The 16,064-nt window shown below is 34.0% G+C and overlaps 1 protein-coding gene across 1 annotated transcript; it reads right to left on the bottom strand.

Annotated features, from left to right (window-relative positions):
• Window positions 1-3,342: 3,342 nt before the first annotated feature.
• Window positions 3,343-14,872, bottom strand: LOC128242976 (nose resistant to fluoxetine protein 6-like). The gene is made up of 15 exons (XM_052960435.1): window positions 14,440-14,872; window positions 13,345-13,523; window positions 12,509-12,596; window positions 10,805-10,898; window positions 9,812-10,098; window positions 9,506-9,673; window positions 9,185-9,281; window positions 8,826-8,924; window positions 7,509-7,677; window positions 7,173-7,252; window positions 5,246-5,368; window positions 4,753-4,876; window positions 4,223-4,409; window positions 3,942-4,084; window positions 3,343-3,650 (listed from the first exon to the last, which is right to left on the bottom strand). The coding sequence occupies exons 1-15, from the start codon at window positions 14,867-14,869 to the stop codon at window positions 3,531-3,533; spliced, it is 2,388 nt and encodes a 795-aa protein (XP_052816395.1). The 5' UTR covers window positions 14,870-14,872; the 3' UTR covers window positions 3,343-3,530.
• Between the last annotated feature and the right edge of the window lie 1,192 nt (window positions 14,873-16,064).

Raw genomic sequence — 16,064 nt, 5'->3', positions numbered from 1 at the left:
ACCTTACTTTTGACCGAATACCGGAGTTGCTAGACAACCTTAAATTTGATTTAGGAGTACAAACAGCTATCATTCAAAATAACAGTCTCCTACGCGATGATCTACATTGAGGCCCCCGTTCGGCAAATATATTCGAATAATACATGGATGACTTTTATGTAATATATATTTACACACATTTAATTACTATTTTTAGGTTTCATTAAAGTACATTGTTTTTAAAAGTTATGGAATTGAAATTAAAAAATACATTTTTAATTAATTGATTGACATTACGTTGTTTTGATCAGAGTGAGGTTTTTCACATAAGTTAAGTGCACGTAAACAGGTTAAAAACCCCCGTAAATTTTATTTTACTGCCCATTCCAAGGCCGTACCTAACAATTCTTGATAAACATACCTTTTTTATATAGTATATATGCACTGTGTTGTTTGTGGAAATTCGTGCTGTTGTTCAATGTGTCTTGTTTGTAATTTTTTTGTTTTTGTGTTCTGTCTTTGGCGTTTACCCTGTGCCAAAAAAAACGGGGTTTATGTTTAAACCATTGGCTACTGAGCTTTTTCTGTAGTTTTTTACATAAGTTTTTATCATTGAAACGCCATTTGTATACGGAAGTGGCGAAAGGAAGTAACGGCTTGCGTAGAGTTGTTAATGTTGTTTTCATTGGAGGTGTTTTTTAAGGATTGTTAATAGAGATTAAAATACCAAGATAGCAAGATATTTCAGGTTCTAGCGCTCATGGCAGTCAGTTGTTCAAGAACGTTTTTCTTTATGTGTAATAATATCTGCCCGAGCACATTAGATGCATTATGGGTTGTTGACATTTATAACAAAAATACCATTTTTATTAAAGCTACCAAAGACGTGCTCTTATTCTACAGCGCTTAACCAAAGATGTACGTTTGTATTTTGCGTTAATTACTTTTTTCTGGTAATAAGATATTACTCCGTTTTCGACTGATACGAGCGAATGCTTTTCTTGAAGATTGATTGTTTTTTTTACCGTTTTCGGCTGCCGATGCTACGAAATATATAAAAGACTGTGTGTAAATGAGTTTTATTCATTTCGTTTTTAAATCTCGGAGGATATTCGACAGTATTTACATATTTGTAGTGTTTTATTATATTTTTATTTGGTTTTCCTCCTGATTTGTACAGTAACACTTTCATTATTGGACTATATGAAAACATAGTTTTATACCTTGCTAAGGCATGTTATGTCAAATGGTTGTCTTTAAGTGACTGTACTGTACCTTTCAAACGCTTGCACTGTTGCACAGGCTTGATTCATTCATTTGCCGGGGGTGTTTTATCCGTTTAGTTTGATGAGTACTTGAAATGATTGCTCTGATGAGGCTTTTACATTTTATTTTAGATATGTTGATAATTTTGGGACAAGTGTGTAGTTATGGCTATAGAAACTACTTTACCATCCCTCCCGGTCTTAACTCGTGCTTCAGTGACCTCGTGTTTGGTTGTGATGCCATCACACATATATTTAAATAAAGTTATTTTAATAAACGTGTGGTCATTTTGTGGTGCTTATATCTGTGAAGGTTGTGTTTATATCTGTGTATGTGGTAGTAATATATATATGTGTATGTGGTGTTAGTATATGTGTATGTGGTGTTTATATCTTTGTATGAAGTGTTTGTATCTGTGTATGTGGTTTTGTATCTGTGTATGTGCTGTTTGCATCTGTGTATGTGATGTTTGTATCTGTGTATGTGGTGTTTGTAGCTGTGTATGTGGTGTTTGTATCTGTGTATGTTGTGTTTCTATCTGTGTATCTGGTGTTAGTATCTGTGTATGTGGTGTTTGTATCTGTGTATGTGGTGTTTGTATCTGTGTATGTGGTGTTTGTGTCTGTGTATGTGGTGTTTGTAGTGTTTGTATATGTGTATGTGGTGTTTGTATTTGTGTATGTGGTGTTTATATCTGTGTATGAGGTGTTTGTATCTGTGTATGTGGTGTTTGTAGTGTTTGTATCTGTGTATGTTGTGTTTGTATCGTTTGTATCGGTGTATGTGGTGTTTTTATATGTGTATGTGGTGTTTTATCTGTGTATGTGGTGTTTGTATCTGTGTTTGTAGTGTTTATATCTTTGTACGAAGTGTTTGTATCTGTGTATTTGGTATTTGTATCTGTGTATGTGGTGTTTGTATCTGTGTATGTGTTGTTTGCATCTGTGTATGTGCTGATTGTATCTGTGTATGTGCTGTTTGTGTCTGTGTGTGTGGTGTTTCTATCTGTGTATATGGTGTTTGTATCTGGTGTTTGTATCTGTGTATGTAGTGTTTGTATCTGTGTATGTGGTGTTCTTATCTGTGTATGTGGTGTTTGTATCTGTGTATGTGGTGTTCTTATCTGTGTATGTGGTGTTTGTATCTGTGTAGGTGGTGATTGTATCTATGTATGTGGTGTTTGTATCTGTATATGGGGTGTTTGTATCTGTGTATGTGTTGTTTATATCTTTGTATGAAGTGTTTGTGTCTGTGTATGTGGTGTATGTATTTGTGTATGTGGTGTTTGTATCTGTGTATCTGGTGTTTATATCTGTGTATGTGGTGTTTATATTTTCGTATCTTTATTGCATTATCGTTCTGTCTATTGCCCAGTGCCTCGCAATACATACTTTTTTTTAAATTTGAGGCTACTGGAATTTACTTATAGCTGTAGTTTTCACTGTATTAGTGCCACAATATGCAAAATAACCTAGTTTAACTTCCCAGTCAACGTATGTTTCACTGACCCTTCAAAGACAGTTACATGTACGTGTGTGTCTCTCATTAAGTATTGGTTTGGCCCTGATCTTGTACCACTTAATTTGTTATATGTTTGACATATTGACTACTAAGCTTGTCCCTGTAGTTTCCATTGTATTATTGAACCGTGACCTCATATGAGCTAAGATGTTGGTGTTCACGAGGTGAAATATATTGCCGATGCAGTCTGTCTAGTGTTTTTTTTAAACTAATGTATATTCTTTTTAAAATTATAAACTGTTGCAGTTTATCAGAAAAGTGCGGCTGTATAGGATTATATATAACTTTGTCTGAGTCATGGGCGCACCGCCGTATTATTTGGTAGTCAGAAAACGGAAAAGTTTGAAAACACGGAAAAATTTGAATTCTATGAAAAACAACGAACCGATATTTCCCTGTTAAAAAGCTATATTTTACTGATTAATGTCAATTAACAATGGAAAGCATTTGTTTCATATAAAACGCCCTTGCATATGATATGTAGTTGTAATATGTTCTTCTCGAAATCAGTTCTATTTCCGATGGAAACATCTGCTCATAATTAAATTTGATCAATATGATTGTTAAAAAAATAAATATTATCTCATTTCATTTATTTTTCCAAAATAGTACAAAGTAAACATTAAAAGGTCAACATACATACATTCTGCATTATTCGATAAGGATTAAAGAAAAATCAAAGCAATAGCAGATCACCATTCTTAATGCTCGTATACCCCATTCTACCCATCAGTCCTTGTAGTTGTCATGTTTCCGACTTCCACCTATTTACTGCCTTTTCTGAGGACTGCTTTCTCCAACCCCATCATGGGCGCCTCGAACACGAGGGACACAATGAAACTCAACCCGTAGGTCAAAGTCATGTGACCAAGAAACAGGTAGATCTGAAAATAACAAGAACCGAAATTGCCCACCATACAGTGTTGTATCACGTTCTTCTTTGCGATACCATGAGCGGCAAAAGCATTGCTTTGTCAGTTTGTAGACTTCAGCTCCACTTAAGCGCAGGTGAAACGGGTAGGTCTAATATTATTATTTATAACCGGTATATTCATGTGATATAAAAAATCTGACACGCATCAATGTTAAATTGATGTAACTGAAGTCAGTTTAACATGTAATTGTACCGACATTTGAAACACTACTTATTACAAAAACATTTTTTCGAATAATACCAGTTCAAAGTGTGTGAAGTATGTGAGCTGTCGTCTGCTTGAGTAGAAAGTTATCATAACCAGAGGATGTATAAGGTAGGCACAGTAAGTCAGGCGACTCAATGGTATGAATCCCCGCCACGACAGCAACTCGTTTATCCAACCTGAATTGCAGAAAAGCATCCAAATACATCCTTATCATTCTCTTTTCGGCTATATAATATAGTATTTTTGTTATGTATACTATGAAGCAAGATTGGTGTTTTTTTTATGAAAACATCAAATATAAAATATATTCAAACCTCCGTGGCCGGTGCAGCATGCGATTATCAGATAGGCAAGAGCCACGCCCCAGGCGGTGCGAGATAGAGCGGTGTAGGCCGACGACTCCTCTAAACTGAATATGTGGTTACCGTCTCGTGAGTATGGTCCATATACCACCAGGCAGAATGTGGCAAAGCTCAAGAACCACAGCAACAGGTTGAGCGACTGTGGAATAATATATATGTACTATGAATACTATAAACCGCTTCTTATCCTCAGCTTTTCTACAGTGAACATTATAGCAAGATCATAGTAATCTAGGTTTATCTCAATCGTTTGCAATGTGAACGGTTATATAAAAAGCTCCAAACAAAGCAGTTTATTATTGAAATGATGATCAGAATATCCAAGTGTGTAAAATTATTGAAACAATAGCGTTGTATTTTTTCAACACTATTTATTGATTTAAAAAGCTAATCCATTTTCATATCTGATGCTCACGTATATATACTAAATATTAATGAAAACATACGACAAATTCTCTTGCAAAGTACCTCTAGCAACAAACCTTTGGGATTTTTAGTTTTCTTTTTGTTTTATAGAGCAGGTAGCCCGCAAATAGCCCCACTATGTAAGGTCCGAGCCGGGAGTAGCTTGGGGCATATTGCATCTTCCAAGAATTTCCATCAATTCTAAACCAAACAGTGAAATTATCAAAAAATATGTTTGCTATAATAATCCGATAAAATCCTTTCTTTGATAAAAATTCTTTATTGAACACAGTTTATAGCATAAACCTTTATTCACATAAATTGTAAACATTTCATGCTTCAACACTGTATTTCGGGAATACGATACACTTTTCACGTAATTTCAGTTACAAATAAATATTGTTTCAACGATCACATTAAAACAAATCATTATCAAACGTGTTAAACAGCTCGCTTCTAATGTTTCGATATATTGAAATTAAATATCATCGAACATGCTAAACAGTAACGATCGTCCTTATTATAATTTCTGTTTTTAGAATATTAGCGCTGCCACTTCTCCATACTAACGGTTGCGGTGCGTCCGGCAGCATGCCCTGCACAGGATACTCATGCTGGTACGCGATAACCCATCGTGCAGCCAACGAGGCCGAGAGAAACACGAGACACGATATTGCCCCGGCCACCACATTACTAGGGAAAAATATAGACAATGTTATAGACTAACTTGCTTTTATAAGAATGAGGGAAAGTAATTGAGATAACAGTTTTGGTTATCTTGATGGTAAGCTTTTGTTCAGAAAATCTTTGTAGACAATCAATACTGATCTTATGTTCATTATTCTCTTTAAAGTATCCGATTTTGGTTCGATTGTGATGCTCGGTGACCCCATACAAGTTTGGTATCATTTGAAAGGTTCTTTCTTAGTAACGACTAACGACTTAAATTACCCAAAATACCTAAAACAATAAGTTTTTCCAATTTGTTACTTGGATCTCGAAATGAAGCCTATCTTTGAGTCTTACGTGGCCAAAGAGGCTAATTTGCTCTATAGTTTGATTTAATTTACATACTAGTATATTTTTTCTCTAACCATTAAACCCTTTCAAATGGTACTGACACAATGGAGGGTCATCGGACAACCGAAACTCAAATAACTGTACATCGGATTTGTTCATACATATAATGTTTTCTTTATGTTTTACATTATTCGTCCGACCTTTTTACCCCTAAAATAGCTGACAGTGTATTGTATATCCGCACAATGTTGTTTTTGTGTGGTAGGTTAGTATTTTTCTAACCTAACTCCTTTTGTTTAATCAAATTGTTATGGTCTGTTTATCATGAACGATGTGTTTTTATACACATGCATATATATATATTAGGGATGCAAACGAATGGCAAAATTGATATTCGAATATTCGTTAATTCTTTCGATCGAATATTCGAATATTCGATTACCAATATGAATGTATAAGAAATGTAGTAAACAACTTTTATTGTTTGCTTTAGTAATAGCTGGGGCATTTTAACCCTTCTTCGTTGTAGCCGGTATACGCGAAGGACCCTGATTTTTCCAAACATTGCCAATGAAATTCACCATTTACAAAAATATCTAACAAAAGCAATAGCCACTGAAAAAGGCGAAGATCGTTAATGCCTGGTTGAATGTCATGATGCACCAACGGGTCGTTCTGTATGACGAGCGGCCTCGTTCTCGGATTGACATCTACTAAATATAACTATGAAAACACCAAACCTACTCGGAAATTAGATACATAATAAAACGAAAATAACCCTGAATTTTGACCCATCTATTGTATAACAATAACCTAAATTGCTATTCTATACAATTACATTTCAAAGCACGAATGTTATATCGAAACATGGAAAACAGCATATAACTAGCACATATCATCCATATCATTACGGCGATTTGAGCAATACTGCACAGCTTAATTGACAGCCATGACACCACTTTGGTTGCCGATTCCGTTTATTATCCAATAATGGTCATTAGAATTTACCGAAAATAATTGAAAGTTGTTTGATGTCACTTGGCTGGGTACTGTTTATAGTCTCCGACTATGTGTCCCTAATTAACATATGACGCGTGTACCGGTATAGTGTCATCACGTCACGCCTCTGGCATTTAGGGGTCAATCGTTGTAAAAACAAGACATGCTAATATATACAACAGCACAGATGTAGGAAAAAGGTTTATTATTATATTTACCAAACAAAAAGCATCGAATATTCGAATACCGATTTTGACATTCGAATATTAAACGTTCGATCGAATATTCGAATATTCGTTTGCATCCCTAATATATATATATATCTAGAGTAAGTGATAATAAACGAAATACTACACATAGTCAGAATATAAAGCCATTCAATGATCAGAAATAACTGAATAATTTTATAAGTGAGATAAGTTAGATTTAGATTTGTATGTATTTCATTTTGTTAAAAAAGTTATGTTAAGGCACGTACTAAAAGAGTGGAAGGAGAATCAGTGGACTTATGATGTAAAACTGCATATCGTTAGCCAGGTACCAGCTCCATCCCATACACTGAAATCATACAGACACAATATTTACAGCAACTGGTCATTTCTTTTCCCATTATATGTTTCCATTTGCGATACAAATACATCAATTTGAAACAGTATATCAAATTGGCATGTACATAAAACCTTTTTTCTGATGTTTCTAACAAGAGCAGTGACTTATTTGGATTAAGTAAAAAGATTACATTTTAGTTGACACTTAATAGCTATGTTTCGTGATGAATGAATGCATCCTTATAACTCATAATTTTTCCTCCTACCATGTGGTCCAGTTCCACGTAGTTGTTGATATATAGTAGATTGGTCCACCAGGTATGGCGACATTCCCCCATTGAAGGCAAGTCATGGGTAAGGCGTAGCGGGCCATTTATCAAATATGGAGATAGCACCGTTCCAAACATTAATACCAGCATATAGGGCGGAGTCAGTCTGGAGTTTAGATATATGTATTGATTTCAGCTCTTTGCGACATTTAACAAATGTTCAACCACGAGTTGGTTTTCTCGCATTTTTAGGATGCGTATAGAATAAAAGAAGTTTAAAAGGAAAAACGTTTGTACGGAAACGTATTTCGCTATCACAAAATATTTAAAAAAAAGGTGCATCGACCAGCATTTAAATTTTTAACAGCAACACAATTCCTGTCCATGATGTTTAAGGCAATAATAGGTTTTGAATACGATAATTTTACTACAATTCTTGTCATGGCTATTTCTTTCTTCAGTTTTTGAAACTCAAAAACATGAATATTTGATGAATAACTAGCAACAAGGGATCTGCTGCTTGGTATTCTTATGTTGAATTATGTTTATTGAGTTTCATTTGATTTCACCATAAATTATATAACATATTGTTTATGCAAAGTTTCAGCAACCAAAACTGCAAGGAAAGGTTCATTAATGAATGGTGATGTGTACAATAACTGCCTAGTTCCACAATATTATATTTCAAGTAGTGTTTGCCCTGTTCCACACACATTGTACGTTTGCCTTGTTTAGCATGGTCTTTCTCAAAAATAATATGTTTATGTAGTTAGTCGATATTATTGTCTATAATTGCCTGCAGATATTTCAACATCAAGTTCAGAGTAACATCACTTTCAATTGATCCTGTATTCTTTTAACAAAATGTTTAATAAGTAAATCAAAATGATAAATCGTGTTGAGAAATAATATTAGCTTGAAACCAAAACACATATTCCATTATAGCGTGATGTGATTGTTTTCGTTATAATAAATACTTTGCCCTTATAACAAAATATATGTTTTCCTTTCAAACGCATATTAATATGTCATAACTGTGTTTGTCTTTCCTTGGAATCCCTATAATACTCACTATATTATATTCACTTCAAAACCTCGATGAAACAATCGATCATTTTCGTTTGTTATTATTAATTATACGGCTTATAAAAATAATTGGCTATAGAAAATCGGACAAATACTGCAGTAAGTTTAAGCAATAGTGTATAACCGGATGACACACATGCGTGAAAACTTCGTGCGTTAGTATTAAACTATTTTAAGTGCTTCGGATTAATATAACGGTTAAAAGCATACACGTTTTGTACTGATTACCTCCAGAATCTATGGAAATAGAACATGAGCCAATTGAGTCGATTTGCTCCACCCACTTTCTTCAATTCTCGCAAGGTCAGGTATGCCACTAAGACGCCACTGCAAGTTCGAGTTTCAATTTTTATATTAGTAAATATAGAAAAGATTTATATTTGTTAATACATGCTTGGTTCGTAGGATAGGCATTAAGATAGGTGAGTAGTTTGTAACTTAATTTGCACTAAGAAATATGCAACCAATTCATTTAGCTTGTTGGTTAGTTAGTTAACCCGTTAGTTATTCAGTTAGTCAGTAAGGCAGAAGTCATTCAGTCGGTCCGTTAGTCAGTCAGATTCACACCTGATATCAGCTTGACCTACCTCAGGGTGAAGAAAGAGTCAACTGAGACGGTCGCGTACATAATGGCACAGAAAGATACGTAAGATTCCTGGTCAAAGGCAAACTTCAAAATATTTGCTGTAAGAAATTAAACAGTATACAAAAACACGAACAAAAGCAAACAACAACAAAATAGTCAATACTAAGAGATAGACATTTAACAAATGCTATTCAGTCATTCAGTTTATTGCAAAGAAATGAAACAGGTCTTAAATTAAAATAAAAACAAAAACAAATCAATAACTGAAATAATAATACCTAATTATGTGTATAAAAAACTTCTTTGTATCAAACAGTCTTACCACTAAGTCCTATGGGGAAGCTGAAAGTATGCCCAAGGATAACCCAGGCCATACTCAAGAACCTGATACCATTCAGGGCCCCAAGAGACCCCTCTCTCTGGTCGGTGTTCAGGATCTTACCACCATTGCTGTAGACGGAAAACGCAAGCAAGATCCTTTCCATCGTTCCTAGTAATAACATTGAACTTATCGAATTTGACTGTATAAAAGGCGATTCGATTTCAGTTTATGTAATAGGTGAATTTATGACATTGGCATTTATATAATTTGAGTCAATTTAAAAAAACATCTGAAACACTTTCCTACCCTGGCTTTGTTGGTTCGAGACAGGTTCAATGATTGGTGTGTCGGTGTTTACATGGTTGTCAGCCTTCATTGTATACACTGGAGGTAGTTCCTTCTCTTGGTCGTGAGGAACGTTGCCATTTTCTTTTCCCGCAAATGCGTTATTTACATAGGAAATACCCGAAACAACCGTAAGCCTATGTTGTATTTCAGATGAATTGTCCTTCGTCTTTACTTTCATTTGGACAGCAAGGATATCGTACAGTGTTCCAAACAATATGAAAGCTCCTAATACAGCAAGGAAGCATCTGAAACATATACGATATATTACTTCGTTGAACATCGATTGCATTCTGACTGTTTTAAAAAGGACTTTATTATATCGTATTCTTTCACCACATACATCATTTAGATGAAAAAAATGGTTAAAGTTGTGAAAATTCCTCTAAAAACCGGCCTCGGTTTCTCAACAAATATTTAAAGGAGAATCGTTCTAAGATTGAAAATATTTGACCTAATTTAAGTTGAAATCTGTTAGTTGAGTATGCTTTATTATAAAGATTCTGTCTTAAATATCTTCAAAAATATCGCTAACGAATAACAATTTTGTATGAGTTTTTTAATATGAAAAACCATTTGATACCTTATGCATATTTATCAAGGGAATTGAGCAATTTAATTAATAATTTTCAATTTTAAATGAGAAGGAACGCAAACAGCTTCAACATTTGTCATTGTTTTGCTTGTAAAAACTCTAATTGGTATGCATATAATAACAGTTAGTGTTTAAAACAAATAAGTTGAGTTCGCTATTTTAATTCACTGAGGATGCTCTGGAGTTGCTTTGTGCTGCAGACCCTTTTACAAATTCTCACTGAGATAGGATATTTCAATGAGTTTCATACTGAGAACTTGAGACGTTTTGTGAAATTGAGGCCCGGATTTGCTGGTCAAAATGATGAGATTTATAAAAATAATCATCTCACATGAAACTATTTCAAAAAAAAGTCTTACATGCATCCAATAGCATCAGATCCGAGCCGCAAAGGCTCATCACACACTGCTGTTATGTCTGCATTGGTAGTCCCATTCAAAAATGTTCTTTGTACTGTAATTGTTAGAAGACAATAACAAAAGATAATGTATAAAAAATGCAACCGATCTAAGTTTGAATTTTAGTTTCTTTGAAGCATCATATTTACAACTGATAACTGTTATTAATGCTGAAAAATGCAATTGTCTTTTTGTGCCTTTGAGGATGGCCTCATGTGGCAAAAAAGGACACTTACCTGTGCAAATGGATTTGCATGCTTATCTGATATTAAAGGGTTATAAGTATTGCATTCCAAACAGATTACTTTTCATTATACACATTACTTTTTAAAAGCATTGAAAGACACTTGATTTCATAATATTTACACCTCAACTTCCATTTCTTAAATGAATTGCCTTTCGGCAATTCCGTTTATCAATCGATGAACGCAACATATTCGGATATGTTCGGATCGCAATTCATCGTATAACAATATACATGAAAACTATTGATCTTGTTATTATTTGTATTGTGTCAGCAGGTCTCGTAACAAATATATATATCAACATTATAGAAATTGCTAATTGATTATATTTTAAATGTTTTGTTGCCAGAAGTGTTTCAATTTTACGTTTAAAAGTGATTTCAAGTGGTTGATCTTTTCCGCGTTATTGTGACGTCATTTGAAAAGATGTTTCCGGTAACAGGCGGGTCGTTCTATGTACAAACCTGGCAATAAAGGACTAGTGAAATATTTTCTTAAATGAAATGAAGTATTTTTTAACAATTATTGAATGAAATAATGAATTATTGGTGTAAATATAAGGAATGAATTGCGTGGGATAGTCATAGTACGCGTGGAGTTCTTCGGACTCCACACACTTTGACCAGCCCAATAGCTTTCATACCCCGATAATGACATCAACCCCGCAATTCATTACTTAAATGAATGATGATTTTGAGTTTGTTTTATGACATCATTTTGACATTGCACAAATACATATGTCATGACGTAAAGTCGGCAGAGTAGACCCGGGCTAACATATTTTGCGATATGTTTTTGCGTGTTGATTTATGAAGGGTATATAAAACACAGCAATACGTGTCTTTTGTTCTAGTCTAAAGTAATATATTTCAATATCTATAGTTTTTTTTTTGATAAAATGAATGGCAGTACAAATGCTGATAACAACACTTTGTAAAAGGCCGAAATGCGTAAACTATTCTGACTTATTCTATTTACTTTTAATTACCACTTCTTTAATTTCATTTGCAGTGGAATGTTCACAAATAAGAGTGCGGAACAAAAATTTTGTACGGAGCAAACCGAAAAAAAGGTTCTAAGGCGGTACTTAACAATCCTTGATAAACACACGTAGGTTTTTATATAGTAAATATGAACTGTGTTGTATGTGGAGTTTTGTTCGGTTGTTCCATGTTTCTTGTTTGTGACTTTTTTTGTTTTTCGTGCTATATGTCTTTGGCGTTTACCCTGTATCATTAAACGGGGTTTATGTTTAAACATTTGGCTTCTGGGCTTGTTTCTGTAGTATTTCATATAAATACTTTGGAATAGACTGAGTGACATAAACTGAATCAAAAATATTTATTTTTTTTGCAATTTAATTAAAAGGTTTGCTTGGTAATTATAAAATAATATGAGAGAATTTCAATCAATTATCTACCTGTTTCAATCAGATTGTTAAGGTCTGCTACGTTGCATCTGTCTGACACACATATACCAACTCGAATCGAATTCTCGACTCCTGGAACCTGAAATCATTCGGAATGGTTTAAGTGTATCTATATGTTATTGAATATTAAGGATTAATTTTAAGCTCAATTTTATTTCAATGATATGTTCCGCAAAGGATAGATTTGTCTATGACTTTCGCGATAAACATTACTTTTAATAATATACACATATTAACTACGCAGAATTTATTATCTATATACTTTCGATATCGTGTGATAATGGACGTAAACCCTTTTGATATTGGGTGCGGTTCTTCTATCTCTGATAGTTGTTTTATTTTGAAATCCTAACACCTTCTGCTCGAATGCCCGTGAAGCATCTGTTGGAAGTTTTACTTTCCTATTCGGTATCTCGATTTTTGTTTTGCTTTCATTTCGCCATAGACCATTTTCGTTTGAAACAAAGCCTTTGTGTGAAAGATATAACTATTAATATCCGCCTGCAGCGCTTGAATACAAAGTTTATCGACTATATAATGATAGACAACTATATACACGTACTGGCGCGTACTTATACCCTGTCTCAGAACTCCTACATGTATTGTCATAAATATTTGATGATCTTTAAATAATATATTTTAATACAAAAACAAAATACCACCATTCACTTCATGGACATATATGGGAAAAATATTAATAAATGTTTATCTTACTTCATTTCTATGCGTTTAACATTATAGATATAAACGTTTATCTAAATTTGTACAGAAGTATTTACAAACTTTAGTGTAACATAATATTATTGAATACATCTGTGCTGACATACAAACGAGGGCCTGCCAGTGGGTATATCCAGACGGCAATATTTGCCCTTAAATTGGTCCGTCGCCTCTGTGGCGTTGTTGTAAACAATGGCATCCACGTCTTGACATTCATCAAATCCGCCAGGGAACCAGATTCGACCCTGCAACATACCGCTGTCAGGTTTTCCAAATGCGTCTAAGACTGAAAGAAAATGCATTCTTTTTATTTAGCTTGACCGTACAATCAGCTTTAAAAGTATCATCTGTTTCATACGTAGAAATCAGAACTGGCACCAAACAAGAGACCAAACGCCATGTGTGGGTGATCGGCTGACAAAAAAGGTAAAATATAATAACAAAATGTGTATGCACATAATTGTAACTCATTCATGTAATGTTGACCGTATAGAATAATTCCAATACTGTTTTCCAAACTAGGACAAAAGCATTCCAGGGGTGTAAATAAACATTATCTTTAAAAATTCTTGAATTCGCGATTTCTTTGAATTGTTTACTCCAATTGCAATGCTTACTCTATTATTGATTTCCAAATATTCACAATTGTTCTAAGACAGAGAGAGTAATTATTTGTTTCAGTGTAAAATAATAATATCTTTTATCGAGTAAGCACAAAAAGCTAATGTAATATATCTACTTTGTTTTTCATGATGAATAATATATTCCGAATTCGCACTCAAACAGTTTATATCGTTATTATATGCTTGAATAGGGTACATTACAGCTATATTTTGTTAGAAAAGCAAGCCAAATCTTATTTGAACGTAACAGCATTTGGAAAATTTGGTCGTTGAATGTGTATCCCTGCACTGAAGGCTATGACATTTGATTTGAACTTTACTGGAATTTCAGTACAGTGGAAAATATCAAAATGCTTTCGTAAATCATTTTTATTTCACAGATGATCTTTTAAGGAATGGGTTAAGTTAACTTAATTGATATGATCACACGTTATATAATCTGTAATGTCATAAAGTATTTGTTTTAATCCCATAATATTGTTTATTTTCTTTATTGTTCTTTGCACACAATGACATATATCACCAAACAATCACTGAAGCTTATGTTTTTATCATTTGGTCATGTAAGGACGTTCTTACCTGTCAAAGCCCATGCGTCTCTATCCATCAGTCCTTGCAGTAGTAGCATCAAGTCGTTGCTACATCCTGGAGACACACCCAAGCTCTGTAGCGTCAACGACGAGGCAATGGACGTCAGTACGGCTAGGTCCACCGGGGCATTGTCATCGTGTGTTCTCCCCGGAAATAGTAATCCAGTAACAGTTTGAATAATTGGGCCCAGAGCATTGGATCCTTTCCCGTTGTTGAAAAGTGTTTGTAAATCAATGTTGGCAACGTCTGGATAGCTTGAGTTTTGTATGACTGAACCAATAGTTTTCAATAAATCAGAAATCACGTTTTCAAATGCAGCTTGTGCAGTGTCATTTTGTTCTGCGTATATGCTTAAACAGAAGATGCAAAGCATCAGTACAATGATATACGAATGTTTCATTTTCATTCCACCATTCATAATTGTCCTATATCTTACAAAGTTTTTAAACATTTGAGGTTAAGATGTAGACTATATGTATATATAAGATGATGAGCTCAATTTTGACTTAATACCGGAGTTGCTAGATTGCGTTTCAGTGTAGGGCCAACACATGAATGCATTTATTTATGATACTGGTATCACGCTTGAAAAGATAAAATGTTTTGAAATACCGCACAATTTCAATATTGTCAAAATGTGATGAACGGTAATTTTACGTGCGTTTTTTAATAATTGAGAACAAAACATATGGAACAATCAGATTGATATAAGGAATCAACCTTATGCTCTGTTCAGGGGTCAGTTTTGGTAAAGAATCTAAATATCATCATACATTTTTTAAATGTCAAGTAACTTCAGTGATAAAAACATGGAGTCATTTTCATTTTCTCATGACTGTTTACCAGATAATTATTTGATAAAGTTTTTTTCACATAACTGAATTCTTCCCTTATCGAGGGACCAACCAAATATTATTGTGACACTTGTTTAGGAGTACAAAAAACGCAAACTGTTTTCAAAGGCGCATTATATAGTTTTGTCTTTCGGTTTTAAATGATTAGTATCTAGATAAACATATCACAATGACATCCAAGTTTATTTACGTTTCAATAGGAACACAGTCACTCCTAACTATACTGATAAAAGTTCAAGTGCTACCCGTGATTTTCATTTCAATATATCAACTTGGCCTTATTCAGCTATTAAACGAGATATCTAAATCGAACTTACAAGTTCCTCAAAAGGCATTCATCGTTATACTGAAATAACTAGATATGTGTCCAAATGTCTCACCAAGGGCTCATTCCATTTCTCGTTCAGATCAACGTGACACTGGACTCATTTAATTTTAGGGGTCATATTCGCGTTTAATTCTAAACCCGTTTTAATTGAATAAACCGCCGCGAAAATTAAATCGGAGCCAATCGTAAAGCATTGTAAGAAAATGCACTTTCGAAACAAAAAGGGAATCGTAATCCCTTTGTAAACCCTCCAAACAATCTCTGATCGTAATTGATGCATTGTGTTGGGCTTAATTGCCTTTAATACACATTTTAGATTGAATGTTCGCATTAAGGTAAATATTTAAGTTTTGCTGTAAGGTTTAAGGCGGGAATCCTATATCGCCCCACCTAATCCGCTGGTTATGAGGTTCAAATTTTATGTTGAAAGC

The sequence above is a fragment of the Mya arenaria genome, chromosome 8, assembly GCF_026914265.1.
Source record: "Mya arenaria isolate MELC-2E11 chromosome 8, ASM2691426v1".
Lineage (NCBI taxonomy): Eukaryota > Metazoa > Mollusca > Bivalvia > Myida > Myidae > Mya > Mya arenaria.
Note: the sequence above shows the minus strand (reverse complement) of the source record. Positions and strands in the feature narration are given on the sequence as shown.

Bases quoted from the DNA above. Each gene is read 5' to 3' on its own strand.
- LOC128242976 (XM_052960435.1), bottom strand. From the start codon at position 14,869: ATGAATGGTGGAATGAAAATGAAACATTCGTATATCATTGTACTGATG. The intron at 12,597-13,344 runs GTATGTCAGCAC...GAATGATTTCAG, and splicing joins CCACTGGCAGGCCCTCGTTT to GTTCCAGGAGTCGAGAATTC. The intron at 4,410-4,752 runs GTTTGTTGCTAG...ATTATTCCACAG, and splicing joins GAAAACTAAAAATCCCAAAG to TCGCTCAACCTGTTGCTGTG.